The 17,671-nt window shown below is 38.8% G+C and overlaps 1 protein-coding gene across 3 annotated transcripts in view; it reads right to left on the minus strand.

The window, feature by feature from the left end:
- grik3 (glutamate ionotropic receptor kainate type subunit 3) overlaps positions 1 to 17,671 on the minus strand; it is a 97,984-nt gene that overhangs the window by 44,057 nt on the left and 36,256 nt on the right. Inside the window, exons 2-4 of one of the 3 annotated variants that reach the window (XM_071468769.1) lie at positions 860 to 1,033; positions 372 to 629; positions 49 to 230 (exon numbers count right to left, since the gene is read on the minus strand). In XM_071468769.1, coding sequence (XP_071324870.1) covers positions 49 to 230; positions 372 to 629; positions 860 to 1,033 — 614 coding nt within the window. Of the gene's footprint in view, positions 1 to 48; positions 1,034 to 17,671 lie in introns of those variants that run through there. The other 2 variants (XM_071468768.1, XM_071468770.1) reach the window with 2 other exon arrangements.

Here is a 17,671-nt window from a genome sequence, read left to right on the forward strand (position 1 = left end):
AGTACACAAATAAGAGGGTCAATGCCACCGTGAAGGCCTCGCACTGACCTGTTTGAGAATCTGCGCGGCCATTTGGTGACTGCAGTCGAAGATGATGCGGAACTCCCGACTTCTCTTCATTTCTTTGAGAAGGGGTCTCGTGTCCTGCGTGTCAAGGGGGAGTTGGCGAATCTTTAGCCTGATGTTGTACCTGGACGGGGCCATTATGAGCTCCTGTAGTCTTATAAGACCTGCAGAAGAGAAACAGCACAAATAAAGGCATGATTGACCGCAGAGAAAACACAGTAAGAACGAGGTAGACAGTTTGTTTTTTTCATGAAACTTTGAACATGTGCGTTGTGTTTGCAAAATTCCAGCAATAGTCTCCTCACCTGTGCTATCATCGTATACAACTGTGGCTGTTTTCCATTTGAGAAACTGCACCAGGTCCAAGATAGCGTAGCTTAGCGATGAGTAATCCGGGTATAAATTTGCGTAAAAGGTGTCCCTGTTGTCCATTGGGTGATGTTTCCACCGCACCTGGATGTGCGGCACTTCCAGTGCATTGCAGATGGACTGCACAGCATTTGAAGATGAGCTATGTGAGGGCCCAAATATTGCAACCACACCTAAAGACAGTTGGTCACAGGCTAGAGAAGAACAAGAGAAGAAAGCTTAAGAAGAAAGCAAGTTATGTTCCCTCACAGTATGTTTAGTAAGTATTCCCAAGAACTTAAATATAGGGCTTTAATTTGTGAACCAAAGTAATTATAGTCATCAAACTAATGCAGATGTTTTGTTTTTTTTTCACCGACCAGATTCTTGGATTCTTCCACAGTGTGATCCCAATCCTTAAATGAACACCAAACGAGTCACTCACCTTTTCTTGATGCCTCAAAGCTGTCGTAGATATTGATCCTCTGTATGTCATATGTTAATGTTGTGTTTGGCAACAAAGTCCTGTTTCTGTTAATGTTATTGACAGCAAATTTAAAGGCAAGCTCCTCCGCGCTAACAAGTGAAACAGGTCCATCTGTTTGCTCAAAAATCCCACCTGAAAAACAAAAGAGAAGGACACGTAAAGCCCATGACAGTTGGTCCCAAACATAATCACAAGCAAATGGAGAAAACACAGACACAATTCCGGGTGGGACTAAATGGAGAAAAATATTGAGAGGCATTTGCAGTAGATATGAGGGGGAGCAGTGCACATTATACAAGGTATTAAATTTGCTCAGCAAACACAGAGCAACCCTCTCCATTTTCAGAGAATGTGGAAAAAAACATCAGCTTTGAAGTCTAAAGCCATAATGGATTTCAGGGAGTGTATGTGTGTGTATGCATCTGTGTGTCTGTCTGTTCCATCAGGCCAGCTGAACAGGTTAGGCTCTTGTCTCTCCATTAAGATGTGCTTTTATATCAACAGAATACCGCATTGGTGGAGTAGATATCTGGACCTGGGCACTCTTCTCTTACAAAAAATTCAAAGGAAAGTCTTTTTTTTTCTTAGATGGAATGGACTACTGCTCAAAACATCTCTATGTTCATATCAAAGTAGAGTATCACTTGAGGTGGTGACATGTATCACAAATGCCTTATTTTTCAATAATATGCGACATGAATGGGTTTTTTTCCACTATGTGCTAGACCTATAGGAAAAATACACTAAAACTTCAAACCATAAAACTATTTTATATTCGGTTTAGGTCACTCATCAAAGCACTCCACTGATTTTATACATATAGACCAGTTAATTTTTCATGCAGAGAACTGCTAAATCTGAATGGCTGTATACGATGGAGCTCTACAGCGCACCCTCTAAAGTCTGAGAAAATAACCCTGATAATGTCATAGCGATGTCATCAGGCTTATCTCGGCCTGGCCTTCTAATCTAAAACTTCTAACAAAAATCCTGATTTACGATAGAGTTTGAAAGACACGGACATTTATCACTCAGGAATGTGAATCAAACAAAATGATCCTATTTGTTGCATTATGGGAAATGTAGGATCCAATGTTTTGGGAGCTTATTCCATACTTAGGAATTCAGGATATCTCAGCCTTTGTTGCTTCAAGTTAGATTTGTTTTTCTGTCTATCTCCTGTAAGCCTCTCTCATCAAATTCATAGAGGTGTGATAATGAATTGCTGGAGCGCCTCATTAAATGTGGAAAAAAAAAAGAATTTATTTAAAATGTGACCGGTGTTAATCATGCAGGTAGATTGCAAGGTATTGTGTTCAAGCCACCAAACAATTTACAAAAAAAAAATGTTATTTTGGTTTCATTTCTTTGGAAATATTTCACTGTCATGTCCTGGGCATTTAACATTAAGTCTAAGTTTTACAATTTGTGTGTAATTGGTAAAGCAAAACACAGTCAAGTGTAAAACAACAAAGTTCCTCTGTGGCTTGGCTGCAGCCTTTATGAAGACAGTTTAGACAGCTTCTTAAAAAGCTTCCTGTAGGAACATCAGCTTATGGAGAGACTGACTCCTCCACCTCCACTCTCATCATTTTATCCATTTCAATAACAAAGCAAAATGTCTCTGCCATCTTCTGTCAGGGCTAAAATAAAACTCTGTTCACTGTCATCAAAAGTTACAAATGTCTATACTGAAGTGTAATTTTTATGGCCATTGTGTGAGCTACAGAGAAAACCTTTTAAAACCTGCTCTTTCTGCGCTGAGATTACACATTAAATCACAGTTGTAGAAGTAAGTTTAAAATTATTTCTGCTGCTCCTAAATGCATGTTCAAGCTGATTTTGAGTCAGATCCTAGAAGTTGTTAATCATTTCAAATCTGCATCCAATCTCCCCTCAAACTCCAGCATTTGAAAGTGACTTATTTTATGCCACTGTTTAGGTGCTCTGATGTATTTTGATGCTCTGATGTATTCTTAAATATTTCTGTAGTGAAGCAATTTGCCTTGTTGGTTTGATTAAGTACATATATTGGTCAAGTTCCAACCATTCCTGTCTCGAGACTGAACAGGTTTTCATGAATCATCCTCTTTTCCATTGTTAACCATTGTTTTTAAGATCTATAAATCTACTGATCAGTTTTGGGTTGTCCAAGGCGATGTCATCTGCTTATTTTGTCCCACCAAGAGTCCAAAACCTAAAGATATCTAACTTACAATGACATAACAAAGAGAAAAAAAAACGGCAGAGAATCTCAAACCATAACAATATTTGGCATTTATTGCCTGATAGTTGACAATTTATTGATGATCAGAATCGGTGCAAATTTTCTGTTGATTAATTAACTCATGGTTCAACCAGTTACTTTATTTTGTTGTAGGAAATTAGCTTTTAATACATTTCCCTGGAATATTGATATTTGTTGCTTTCAGAGGGAGGACTAAAATACTCATTTCTTGAAATTATTTGAAGAAAACAAACAATGTTGAATTAGGTGCATAATGCCACCTAATACATTATCCACCATTACTGGGCTCTTGCATATCCTTACTACTGTTAAAAGGTACAGAAAAAATCAATTATAAAGGCTTTAATTTAATGTGGCCCAATGGGATTTAAAGAACACAAAATGATTTGTTTTGTTTTATTTTATTTCTGTGTTTTGGTGTGTTATTTGTGCTTTGGATTCTGCACTCCCATGGCCTAGCCCACAAACAGTCTGCCATCCTGGTATTATTTCACTAATCCTAAACAATACCTGGTTTGCAGAGAGCTGAGCTTGGAAATAGCACCTGCGACCCACTGACGTCCCTGAACAGACCCACAGTGCCTGGATCAGAGAATCATATACCTCTGTTGCTGTGGGCAGAGTAGCAAGTCTGGAAACCAGGCTCATCTTACTATTTATGACTCAAAGCCTTCCCGGATTGCGAGGGGACGTGATGCATAAACCGCCCAGTGGAATGCGTCACATTAAAATAAATGAATCCTTCCATTTCATGGGGAAATCTCATTAGAGTACATTAAGTAATTGCTGGAGTATATAGTAATTTGACTGTTAAGAGGATAAAATGTGCATTGCTCAGAAGCACTTTAACAAATTTAATAAACATGGGGAAACCTGCTCCTTGGAAGGAAAATCCTGCAGATAATTTGCTCTACCCTTCTTAGAATTCTACCATAAGCACGATAGCAAGGCTGAATGTACAAGAGCTCCCCCAGCTTCATCAAATAAGGGATAAACAGTTCTTTTTAACATTGCACAGAATTTACTCTAATGATCTAGAGATTGGAATACTATGGAACACTTTTACAAATTCCCATTTAAACAATTACACTAAAAGTGTGTTATTGCGGTGGGCGCGCACAGATCGCAACACGTGAATTTCAGACTTGATCTTGTGAATCTCTGTCAAAAGGCTTCAGATTAGGATGTCTATAGAGATAAATACACAAAGGCCTTTAATTAGTCTCCAAGGGCCTACCACAATATAAAAATCAGCCACTAATTGCAGCTGTTTCCATAATTTGTCCTTTGAGGACTTTGGCTGCATTCAAAAACTACAGACTGATGCATGTGAGAAAAGGGCTACTCTTCAACTGCAAAATATACTTTGAACTAGACCGTCCAGGTTTAGAGACATGTTGAGAGGACGAGGAGAGACAAGTAGCACTCCTACTCATTACCCTTCAAACCCCTCCCCTCCCACCCCCCACCAGTACTGTTAACTAAAATAAAAAGCCTGAGACAGACTTTGGTAACTGATTAATCTTATCCCAGTGGTGTTGTAATGGTCTGTTACAGCATCTTTTACAACACACATGTTAAGCCTCTAAGATTTCCAGATCTGGTTAAATAAAGCAACCTGGCAACTACAAGAACACGGCTTATATAGAATACAGTGGACAGCATCATTGATATTTGAACAAAAGTACAAGTTAAGAAAGATACAAAAACAGATCAACTAACGAATGTGACCACAGCACTTATTACAAGTGATGTTATTATTTAAGCTAATTAATTATACATTAATAAAACATTTGGCCTGCATGCAAATGAAGGCCATTGGTAATCTGTGGTGTGAATCAAGCAGAATTTAATTCTTAGACAGAAGCTGTGGATGCAGAGGGGTCTGCAGGCCCTAGAGGAACAAACAGGTACATGCTGTGCTAAGTCAAGTTTTACATTTCAGCTGAACATGCCCTTGCAAAAAAAAAAAAAAAAAAGAAGAACAAAATCCATGTTGCAGCATGAAAGCCCCACATGTTATGTGCCCGCAAACAACGTGGGCAAATGCACAAGCATAAACCCACTCTCTGCTGTTATGTAGTGGCAGACTGCCTGCGAGCCAGCTTAGCTGGTTAGGTTGGAATCATCTGGGTACCACAGAAAATACATATTTTTAACATCTACTGCATTTACAGACTTGAGACTTCAAAGACTGTGATCTGAGTGACAGGATGACAATCTGCCAAAACAAAGCAACGTTAAAATAGACGGATGCCAGGGGTTGTTTTTGCTATTTTTATCTTTTGGTTCAATGACTTTTACCACATTATGTTAAAGATATACATTTTCAAGTTTCTGATAAATGCTTCTGCTTTACTTACACATTTACTGATGTTCTGATTTTTTTTTTCTGTCATTATCTGAATTAATTAATTATCTAAACTGAATACAGTAAGTGACAAATGTAACCTGAGCTGAAAGCTGTTGTATGATAAGATGGAGTCATTCAAGGCCCAAGGATTTGATATGATTGCCATCCAATTGTTTGGGCTTACAGTACATCCAAGATTGGAAAAGTCACATTTCTTTGTAATGTAATGTAAACATGGACATTTATGAGAATTTGTTTATCCCTATCCCGACAGTAATCATGCAAAAACACAACTCAAAAATTGCCAGATTAGCATCCATTCTTTCAAGGAATCAGACAATTTGGACTTTCAGCTGAGGAAACATGACTTCCTGACTATGAATATTGTTTTCTTTCTCTTTTTATTCTTTCCTACAATATATGTGTTCAAAATAAATGCAGTGCCCACAATTTAAAAGCAAAGCAAGGTCATTTTTGATATTGCGCTTTTATTTATTTATTTTTTACTACTGAGGTACAAACTGTAATACCATTGCCCTTGTGCAACATGAAATCTGTGTGGAGGAGAAGCAAGATCAGTGACCTTTTTAGTTTTTTTTTTCTGCCAAGCAAGAATCTGGCTGTACATGCACCTACAAACAGATTCACAACAACACTGAACACGATTACATTACTGTACCTATCTTGTCCTTCTAATCCTAGGGAACCCAATTTTTATGGAGTTTTAAACATGACTCATTTTATTAGGGCCTGTTTTTCTCTGAAATCAACAACTTGTTTATAAATACAATAATAATCCATACATAAAGACAGATAGGTACATGGAGTTATGTAACTATTTTATTTTTAGTGCCCTCCACTGTATTATACCTTGAGCTTGTTAAATCAAACTCCTTGCTGCCAGCCAAACCAGTGCTGAAGCCTAAACAATGAAACTAGCTCATTATGCTCTCGGATACATGTGTGCTCGCCCACTGCATTTCTGAGTGTTGCTCTTTTGTACTTTCTTTTCACTGGTGGGATTCCCAATCTCCCTGTGAATAGCTTCCTGTCTCCCTGGATGTGCAACAGCACTCAGTTTCACAATGATGGCAGCAAACAATGACCAGCACAAAGCATGCACGCAAACCACCATGAACATTCGGAAATGCGACCAATTTCAGGAAGAATATGTTCCTTCATAATTACGGGTAACGACACAACACTTGGGGCTGCGGCAGTTTTACAGCACTGAGACCAGTGGTTAGGTTAGCCAATGGTGCATTTTGTATCACGTAAAGCAGGCCAAGAATCTGCCGCATTTAATCAATGATAAGCATCATGACAGGAAATTAAGGGTGCTGGTTAATTAATGGTGTCTGGCAGCATGTTGGCTCATTAGTTAGCAAAGTCACCTCACAGCAAGAAGGTTCTAGGTTTGATCTCAGCCGTGGTTCTTCTCCCCATGTTCACTTGGGTTTCACCACACTGCTATGGTTTCCTCCCCGCTGTCTGAACACATGCAGGTCAGGTGAATCTACGGCTCTAAATTGCCTGTAGGCGTTAGAGTGAATGTGTTTTCACTATGTGTTAACCCTGGGGCGTATCAGTGACCTGTTCATGGTGTTTCCAAGGTATTTCTGCTTCAGTCCCTCTGTAACTGTTATCAGGAGTAAGAGAGAATAGATGAATGGGTGATTAATTACTCTACTAATCTAAATCTTGATACAGAGAAACCAAAAATATATATGAAGTGGGCATGGATTAATAAGACTCCGACAACATATACAATAAGCAAATATGACTCTAACCAGTATAGAAATCATGTTGCTACTATATACTGTAATATATTGTTGTGTGTGTGTGCACATTTTACCTGCAAAATGCCACACATGACTATTGTCTGTCTGATAAATCAATTCAAATTATGGAAGTGTTATCTTAAAACATGTTTGCGTGTTTGTTTTGGCTGTACATAGCAGCCATACTGTAACAGAAAGCTTACTGAAAGCATACGATATTGTCGACCGTTTTTAATTTAGCCAAATAAAACAACAAAGACATCGTTTTTCAAGTTTTCTTTGAAAATTTAAATGCCTAAAAAATCTCAGTTTGATACGTTGTCAGCATTATTCTTATCAGTGCTATAATTATGTTTATGGACATTTGAGCAAGCAATGTAATGTATTCTTGTTGTAAATTAGTAGGCTGGACTTAATTATTTTAAAAAGCGTACTTATTGTGGTTTGGTAATGTGGATGATTACATTACATATAGCACATAAGCTACAGAATGGTATAGCTTAAAGGATTAAATGGGCCATGGTACCGTATGGGTGGCATCTGCTGTAACAAGTGTCTGTCTAGCCAGATAATACATGTAAATTACCATTACTAGAAGAATAAAGCCTCCAGTTAAGTCTGATGCAGCTAATGTGAACCCTTCATTCTAGTCAGTAGCTACATTATACTAAACTCCTATTAATCCCTTTAAAAATAATTATGTTTTAAACACAATAAGGGAACAATTGTTGTTACATAGGAATTTGGATCCTCCAGCATAGTAATTAAGCTTTAATAGTGAAACATTCAACATTCAACAATGTCGCTGTAGTGGGAACATATTGAGACAATAATGGTCTATGTTTTGGATACAAAATGAAATAGTAACATATCTAAATACAGATTCTCATTATTCATTAAGGTGTTAAACATTTTTATCTATTCATTATCTATTCTTCTATTAGGATTTAATAAATGTGTAACCTGATAATAACATAATGACTGGTTATTTTAAAATAGTCTCATTTAATTCAGCTAAGATCTTATTTTTCTAGGCCAACTGTCTGATCAATCCGAAATGGGAATATTAGTCTATCAAATTAGCACTTATAAATAACCCATCATATTACTATCAAATTAGCACTGATAAATAACCCATCATATTATCAACTTGAACCATGATGGCAGTAAGGTGATGGCTTATGGGTTGAGGTTCTTATTCTTAACTGTCACATTGAATTGGTCTCTGAGGTATTCTCCACCAGAAAAATACGGTTTAATTACAACATCACCAACAGCAGTTTTAGCTTCTATGAGCACTTTTAGATTCTGTTTCAGAACCACACATTTCTCCTTACATCACCTAAGTGACATATTGTACATCTGATCCTGTTGTGGCCCGCTAACAGCATTTGAAATATGTAAACACGTTTAACAGTAGTCTTAACTAAGCTTTGCTTGCTAAAAGTTGACAGTAAAGCTCAATAGTGGCACAAACAGACAAATATTAATACAACCACTTAACTATAACTCATAAACCCAAATTATAAAAGAGTCTGTTGTAGCTTGATATATGACAAATATGTGCAAATGTATCAAGTGGGCTTTAGTCCCCTCCCACTGTGCATAAGTGGCATCTGGTATAGATTTAAGAAAGTTGACATGACTCATCTGTGAAAAACTTAACTTCCAAATGCAAACAAAACCAACTGTTACCAAAACAGAAATAAAAGTGTCTAACAACAGATTATTAATGACGTTACTAGTGTTTAGACCATTGCACTATAACAGATATCACTTTCATTATCTGTTTGAAATATCAAGCAATACATCAGGTAAAATATTTCCCTGTACACTTATCACGTAGGGGAATACAACACTCTATATATTTACTCATAGCTCTACACATTTGCAGCAGGTTCACACGCACACACACACACAAACACACACACACAATTGCTTAGCATACTGCATACAGCATACTGTAGATAAAGCTTGCCTCTGTGATTTGTCTCTCACCCACAGTCTCTCTGCTAAGATGACTTGAATTAGAGCCTCCATTCGTCACTCAGACTGACTCATTCAGTCTTTATTCATGTCTTAATGATGTCTTTACCTGACTATTGTAACCACCAATAACGTGGCAAAAAAATGTGTCTCCTCAAATGCTCATTTTCTTAGCAGTCCATTGTGTACAATAACTGTTTATTATCATTATATTTCATTTGTTTGACAGGCTGTGCATATAGTAAATGTCTGTTTTCCTTTTATTAAAGTACATGTCATTTCTATAACTGATTTCTTGTGACAGCAGAGCTGTTATTGTTTCTAACTTGTCTTTGTGTGAGTGTGTGTGTGTGTGTGTGTGTGTGTGTGTGTGTGTGTGTGTGTGTGTGTGTCTCATCGTGGCCACATGTCGTCCTGCTGCAGTGGGAACTACCACAGAGGTGACTGAGTGCTTTGGCACATGTTTATGTCTGTGGACAGATAGCATCACCCCGTCTAAGACACAGTCATTAAATTTTGCAGGTGTGTAGATGAGCTCTAAATGAAGGCTGCACTCAAAGATGGCTGTAGTCCGACCCTTGAGTACTGAGTAAAAATGTAATAATGTGGTAATAACTTGTGAGCACTCGTAGGTTTGAACGTTCACGTGTTGATTGAATAATCCAAAGCTAAAAGATTCTCATTGTTAAACAATCACATATTGGTAATTAATAGCAGCAGGAGTGTCTGGTCGTGGATAGTGAATAATGACAGAAACGCACACCAAAGATGGAAATATCACCCAAAATAATTATTCTCCAATTCAAAAAGCTTTTCATCAAAATGTGACATCAGCAGTCAGTGACAGTGTTTTAAGTGTCATACCATTTAGACAAATGTGTTGTAATGTGCACAGCTTTCATACAGCATAATATATTATCATATAAATTGAATTTGGGCTTCTAATGTTTGAGTCCATAATGAGAAAGGCTGTTTTAATTATGTTATTTCTCCCACCCCACTGTCCACTTTGAATCTCCATTGAGCTCTATCACAGCTGAGAGGCATTCTTATTTATTTGATACGATTAGTAGCACTCATGCAGCCCTATAATGTTGTGATATCTCCTCTGTCAGAGGACTGTCAGGTAACAACACATTTGTAAAATCTAATTTTATGCTCAAGTGGTTCTGCTTCTGCAATTTATCGCAGCTATCGCTCACCCTCTCCCCTGCTCACTCTTGCTCGCTTTCCCTTTCACCCTCTCCCTCTCCAGTCTCCACCCTCTCTTCCCAGCTTAGTGAGGTGTTTTGATCTCATTATCATTCCCAAACATTCACACCGGATAATCTGTCAGGGCGGGAGCCTGTGCTCGGCACCATACAGGGCACCCTGGTCATGATTAGAGGTGTCGGGGTGTGCTTTCAATGAAAATACCTTTTTTCCAAATCAGAAGTAATGGGTGAATCTTTCTCTCTGTATGCTATAGGAACTTGGCTGTGTCAATTAGATCCTTCAGTCAAGAGAAACTGCCTCATTCTGTATGAGGACAATTGTTGGACAGCCCAGTGAGGACACCGAATCGATTAGCCAAACGGAGCAGTGGGACTCGGATGCCCTTTTACAAACCACAAATCCCTTCTCCAGAAACACTGCACAATGCACAGTGAGCCTGCATTAGACGATCCCGTTCCACAATGCTCGACACAAGCAGCCACCTCCCTCGTCTGTGGCCTATTGTTATCATGGAGGTAAAACCCAGCCCATGCCAAATCGTCACCTCACAGCCAGTTCAATCAAAGTCTGTGCCAGGAAAAACGGGAGAGCGAGACAATGGTAACTAACGCCAGGCGAATGGGGGCTCTGAGCTGTGCCAAGCTACCTGTGTCCATCACCATCCCTGCCCCATCTATCTCCTCACCCGCTGCCACCTTTCTTTGTCCACATATGGTGGCAGAAATTATGCAGACCCGCAGCCTTGGCACTTTGTCACAGTAGGATGCAAAGGTGGCCAGCAGCAGGAAAAAGCTCCACGCTGTGTATAAACAGCAGCTTTGCTAGGTGCATCCATGTGTTCTTAGTTTAGGAGGTGGACTTATATAAAGATAGCGACAGGATACAGTTAAAAATTGTATCCTTGGCAACATTCGTCGATAAGCAATTTGATCATGACCCCAAACAAGCTTACTCACCAGCTAGCTATGGCTCCCCCCTCTTTCTGTGGTTTAAAAATACAACACACACACAAACTGCTGTGTCTGTTTTGTCTTGTAAGAGGGAAACACAATGCTTCTAAACCTATGTAATACAGTTTAATGCTTACACATAGTTTTGCAATTATATATTTCTAGGCCTTATTTTCAGCATAAATTTATATCGTAAGTTAAAATCTTTTCAGGCTGATTAAGTAGTTAATATGATGTATTTAACCTCACTGCAACATGATTTTGATATTGTTTCACACACACCAGCTGTGAAGCCTCATAGCTGTTGGCCATGTATACCTTCTCCTGCTGTCTCAAATGTACCTTGATATTGTCAGGTGTATTCGTGCAAGTGTGAAAACTCCTCAAAGCCTTCAACATCTTGTAACAGTTCATCAGTTAATGGCAATTCAACACTAAATGTGCAACTTCCAAGCACTTGTGTTTACAACTGAACTGATGTCACATTGTGTGTTTTTAGCTATGAAAAGGGAAAATGCCAGTCAACTAAGGCATTTATGCATGACATAACATTACTAATACAACAACAGTGATCCAACGATATAACAGCATGAAATAAAACTGCAAGATTTTATTTGCTAATGCTAATTACAGTAGGAAACTAGCGCTATTTTTGCCAGTAACTCAGTTTCAATACAAGCAAATGTCTATAGGCTTTCCACTGAACCATGAATCATTTATATGATACTTTCAACCCCTAACTCCCATGCATCCCAGTCATCACTAAGTGCAGACACTAAAAAGGAGAGGACAGCGGAGTATTGTTTGTTTAAGATGTGTCTGAGAATACAGGTTGTCATGCATAAACACACAGCCCTGTCCTTTTTGTTTTTTTTAGACCCAGTCTGAGCGCTGTAAAGCAGGGATCTACAAAAGTGTGCAGGCAAGTGGCCTTTATCTGCCAGCCAAGCAAAACAGAATGGTTTCTCTGAGCATCTCAGCTGCTACTGCAGCAGAATAAAGCCGTGTTCATACAGACAACAGCACTGTGTGGGAAAGCGCAGCACCTTCCTTTGTTTCAGTTAAACCACTGCGTTAGCACAGCAGCTTTGCCAACACAAACCATCGCCCGGCGAACCGTTGTCCACTGTCTCCGCAACGCAGCGTGATGACACATTGCAAAGGGCAAACAGAGATGAAACTTCTTCCCCTCCCAGTATTATATGTGCTGTGTTTTGGGATCTGATGAGCCTTCAAAGTAATGGCTCTACTGGTTAAACTGCCTGGATTCTACCTCATCGCCTTCATTGGTACTTGCAGAACCCTGTACCCCCACCCACCAACCCCGCCCCATCATCTTATTCATCTGTTAATGCAGGGCTGTTTGGAAAATTCAGTAACACATCACACTCTGTCCCATACAAAACATACTCATTGTTTATTGTCTCAGTGCTTATATAGCCCTCAGCAGGTTTAATGTCTTTTTTCTTCTTAGTAGGCCATTCCAGTCAGGTGAAACAAGAATAGCCGGCAGTGAAAGTTAGCGATCATTCATGTTGGGAACAAATAAATAAATAAAAAATAAAATATGTGAAGGACAACTTTTATTTTTACATATGTCAACTTTCATTTTATGGCGTTTTATGTTAAAATCAATAAAATGTGATGAGCGTCAGTGAAACAGCTGCACTGAAGGCTGAGTGTAATAGCCTTCTACCTCAAGGCTTCACCATGGAGTTTTACGGTCATATTCTTTGTGTCCAGTCACTTGGGGACTTAAGGGCTTTGATTTCATCAGTAGCACTTTGGAGGGACCTTTTAATTTTACTATCACAAACCAGCTGCCGACCGATTGGCTCAACCTGAGGTTTAAAGCACCACAGTGGGATGTGTAGTCTCTAAAATCGGGAGGCCGGACAACGACTCTGGGTCACAAAATCATGCAGTTTAATTGGCATTGATTGTACAACTAAAGGTGCAATTAATATCAAGGCCTGTGTTTATTGCTTCAAGCTGCTTCAAAGTCCAAACTAAAACAGAGAGGCATTGTTTAATTTAGGCCACCTTATTACCGTGCAGTTTTGACAGCCTCTTAGTTGCTTTAATGCTAAACATAATTAGAACAAGAGTTTGAGTTCAGCTACGTATAAAACTCTTTGACAGTGCTATTACTGTCTCACACCCATAGAAATTAGTGTCTTTTGCCAAAGGGATAATGAAAACAGAACATAAGTATTTTTTTTTTTTATGATCTCTCACTTTTGTAAAAGGCAGTAAACACTTCATTTCATTTTTAATTCTGAGACAGAAAAACAACATGGAGCTTGATTGTAACCCACTTAATGACAAAGATTCCAGGCAGTTTCATATTTGTAATAAACCTGATTAATATTAAACTTAAAAATACAGCTCAAACGCATACCATAGAGACGAACAAGGCCCTCGAGCTGAGAGGTTGGAAGAGGTCTGAAGACAAGAGTCACCCTGTTTTTCAAAGTCATTGCAGTATGAGGCTAAATATAAATCTGCCCCACTTATTATTGGACGGACCACACATGCAAAGTTAATGTAGACAAATGAGGGGGAGGTGCAGGTCAGACCATTTGGGACACCTCTGGCTAGTTTCTGGGACAGGCAGCGTTCAATTGGAAATTAACTTCACGGTGTCTGCGAGAACGTTCACATCCTCTGGAACAAGACCAATCTCAATACATCTGAATTGAAGCCGCGGGTGCTCATTTTTATCCGCGTTCTCCAAGTTTGCCAGCGGTATGAGGAGGGAGATTATTCCCCGCGGGGTGTGAGTATAGAGGGCCACGTACTCATGAGGATTAGCAGAGAGCACGGAGCAATGAATGTGAAGGACCAGTCGACTGAGGGACATTAACTGATACCTTCTAAACGAAAATCGACTTTTATAGAATCTAAATGTAGGTTATTGCAGGTAGACTCTTCTCATTTTACCACATTAATGTAAAATGCATCATATTAAAAGCCCAGTACTGCAAAAAAAAACAAAAAAAAAACTGCCTTAATGCTTCAAAGAACATTCCCTCATGACTATGTAAATCAACATGTTTGACTGCATTTGATATGACTGGCAGCCTACATGAAACCTCTCTTGTAAACACACTCCATGGCTGGTCATGTGGTTTCATGAAACGGATAAGGCAAAGTAGGTCTCTATTTGAATCAGACAGATATACAAGGACATTTTTTTTTTTTAATTTTATGATCTCCATTTCAAAACCTTCTCGTTAAATCAACGTATCAATCTACAGCTCCTAGACACATCAGTGTTGTCCTGAGGATGATAAAACAAAACAAAAAATGATATGACAAGAGACATTGTGTGGGAAAACTGTTGCATGCGCATTGTGCCCCTGAATGAGAGTCATTTATTCTCAGTGTGGAGAACAAAATGCGCAGAGCTTATATTTTAGTTCTTTTTCAAACATGGCTTGACTATTGTAGGTTTATAATAAAAGCTGCCTGTTTTATCACAGAGCACAAGCATTATTCCTAAGCACTTTGCACCGTCTTTTCAAAGCCGATTAGAGCACGGAGAAGGAGGCCAGCTCATCCTTGCAAAGGCAGGATATTTACATTTCAGTGCCATGTGCAGTGAATTTTAATTTGGCTGCTACGATTTAACACGCCGGCTTTCTAGCAGTTTCACACATGAGCGCTTAATGGCTTCGTTAACATCCTCGGGGACTTTCCTCATTACCTGATCTGGTCAACTCTGACAGGTGCAACGAGTCTCATCACTGATCTTTGTTCATAGTGCCAAGTTCCCTCGCACCACCGGTTGCGGTGAAATCGAAATCAAAGAAACACGTGTGAGTCACAAAGCTGGAGCACAAAAAGGAATGTCAGTCAGTAGCATAAGGGAATAATTCTAATGAGATCAGTGCCCTTGACAAAAATATACGGCCCAAAGTTAAATGTCAAAATTATTCCTGCATTGCCTTTCGGAGTATCTTTGGACACGGACCAAGAACACCATTAGGCCATTTAAAACAAACCCATTAAGTATGTGTTTCATTACACACACACACACGTTGATATAGTCCTGAGGCAATACTGTGGAAACTGCTTAAGGTTTTTTATTTGTTTTCTCTATTAAATTGACCAAAAATATCAGATTATTATGTGTCCTTGAAACTGAGATGCTGCGCTATATTGTTTATAGTCGTCTAGCATCCCATGGATTTATCTCTACTCCATAAACCCTCCTGCAGTACATAATTTATAATATTTTAATACAGCATCACTTATCAATTTTTTTTGTCCTGAAGGTCAGTGAAGGTGCCTATTGTTGAGGAGAATTCATTTTGCCTAAACAGTAATTCAAGAGCCTTATTTGCAAGGTTTTCCTGACACAAATCATCCCTGTATGTGGCATTATTAGAGGGTCTCCACATGAGCAAATTTGAGAGAGAGTCACACTCTCTTATCAAACCTTTCTTTGTGTTGGATAATCTGCACCCCTGTTTTTCTATTCATGCCCATCCTCATCAAACAAACCTTTGCAAATCACACTGGTAACACCTGATGGGAAAAAATTCTGATTTGAACATGACTTGACGAGAGAGGAGAGGCATCCTAACAACAGCACTGTCTCCTTGCCAGCATCCTCCGACCACTGCAACAACTTGTTTTCTCACATCACTTCCTCCTACCCTCGCCCTCTGAGCGATGGTCACACACGCTGCACAGCATAAATTGTCTTCACTGTTTGCTTTGATCCCTGACATGGACATGGCATCCCGCTAAAGCAGATCCGTGTGGAGTACTGTCCAATCAGCCGACACTTTGTTGTTGAAAGAACACATAACACGTGTGCACCTTGTGGATTGCCTATAGAATCGGCTGTGCATCGTGTCTGATCATTCATCTGAAAAACACAGCAGAAATACTCACTTGTATGAAGTAGGATAATGATTTCCACTCAGAATTCAGACAACTTTGGAACTAGGAACCGTGGCACAGTCTGCCTGTGTATATTTACTGTGAGAACAGGGTTGCCATAAAATGAATTATATTGTTATTGTTTGTGGATGCATGTTTGTTGAAAAATTGAAATCACTGTCGCACCAACTGAGCAAGGTCAGGTTAAGCAATCAGTTATGGCAAGCATTAAATAAGAGGAACCGTGTCAGCTGTAAATATGCTCTCATACATCCTGGAAAACAAGTATGACAACTTTTAATAAACCTGGCTACATATTAGGATTGTTATTTTACAATAAAACCTGCCTTATTTAAATGCTCACTTACAATTGTCCATCACTGCTGATGATAATGTGGCTCCTGTTTGTCGTGTGTGAACTACAATTTCAGTCTATTCATTCTAAGTTTTGTAGCTATTCAGATTTTTTTAAACTATATCAATTATTACCAGTTATTTTCCTCATTGACTGACCAACAGTCCAAAACTAAAGGTATTTAGTTTACATTAATATAAACACATATAAAATACAGTGGAAAAGCTGGGGTTTGGCATTTGTCCTTTAAAAGTAAAATTAAAATAAATTATTGAAGAAGTTGCTGATTATTTTATGTAGATTGACTATTGAGATCTAGATATTAGTATGTATAATTGATGATACTTGAAATAAGCTCCATTTTGAAACAAGTAGCCTAAATGCATTCTGCTGACTTTTGTAAATACATTTTCACATTTTGATATACTTTTGAGTCTAAGATATGCATTATTACCAACAACAATTAATTAATATTGGCTGGTTAATGTTGTAATGTGTTACATAGGTTTCACGTGGTGTGACATTGTGTAGTTAAAGTGCAGTGCTATTACATGATCAGGCAGTTATTATGTAATCAGCAGCTCCACTTCTTTTTTTGTCCATGGAATTTGCTTCAAAGCATCACAAAGGCCATACAAGGTATTATAAAAACTTCATCCCACCCACAGCTGAGTAATGTATGCCGCCTGAGCCGATGGCATTTTTCTCTTCCAAATGAAAAAGGCACGAAATCTCAAATGAAGTGAAAAAGGACCGAAGCAAATCCATACCTCATACTAGCCTCACCTTCTTGTGCAGTCAAGTCTCAGTGCTTTTATCTGGCAGGCCTAATACTATTGATGGGCTGTTGAAAAAGAACAGAAAATCCCATTGCTACAACAGCATTTTGGCTGCTTAGCATTTGTGGGAATACACAGTAGCAGCATTATGGGAGCAGATTATTTATTTTGAATGAAAGGCAATTCGATACCTTGGGTCCAATGGGAGAA

This window comes from Trachinotus anak, unplaced genomic scaffold, assembly GCF_046630095.1.
Source record: "Trachinotus anak isolate AG129_WGS33_773 ecotype Australia unplaced genomic scaffold, CSIRO_AGI_Tana_v1 ptg000032l, whole genome shotgun sequence".
Taxonomy (NCBI): domain Eukaryota; kingdom Metazoa; phylum Chordata; class Actinopteri; order Carangiformes; family Carangidae; genus Trachinotus; species Trachinotus anak.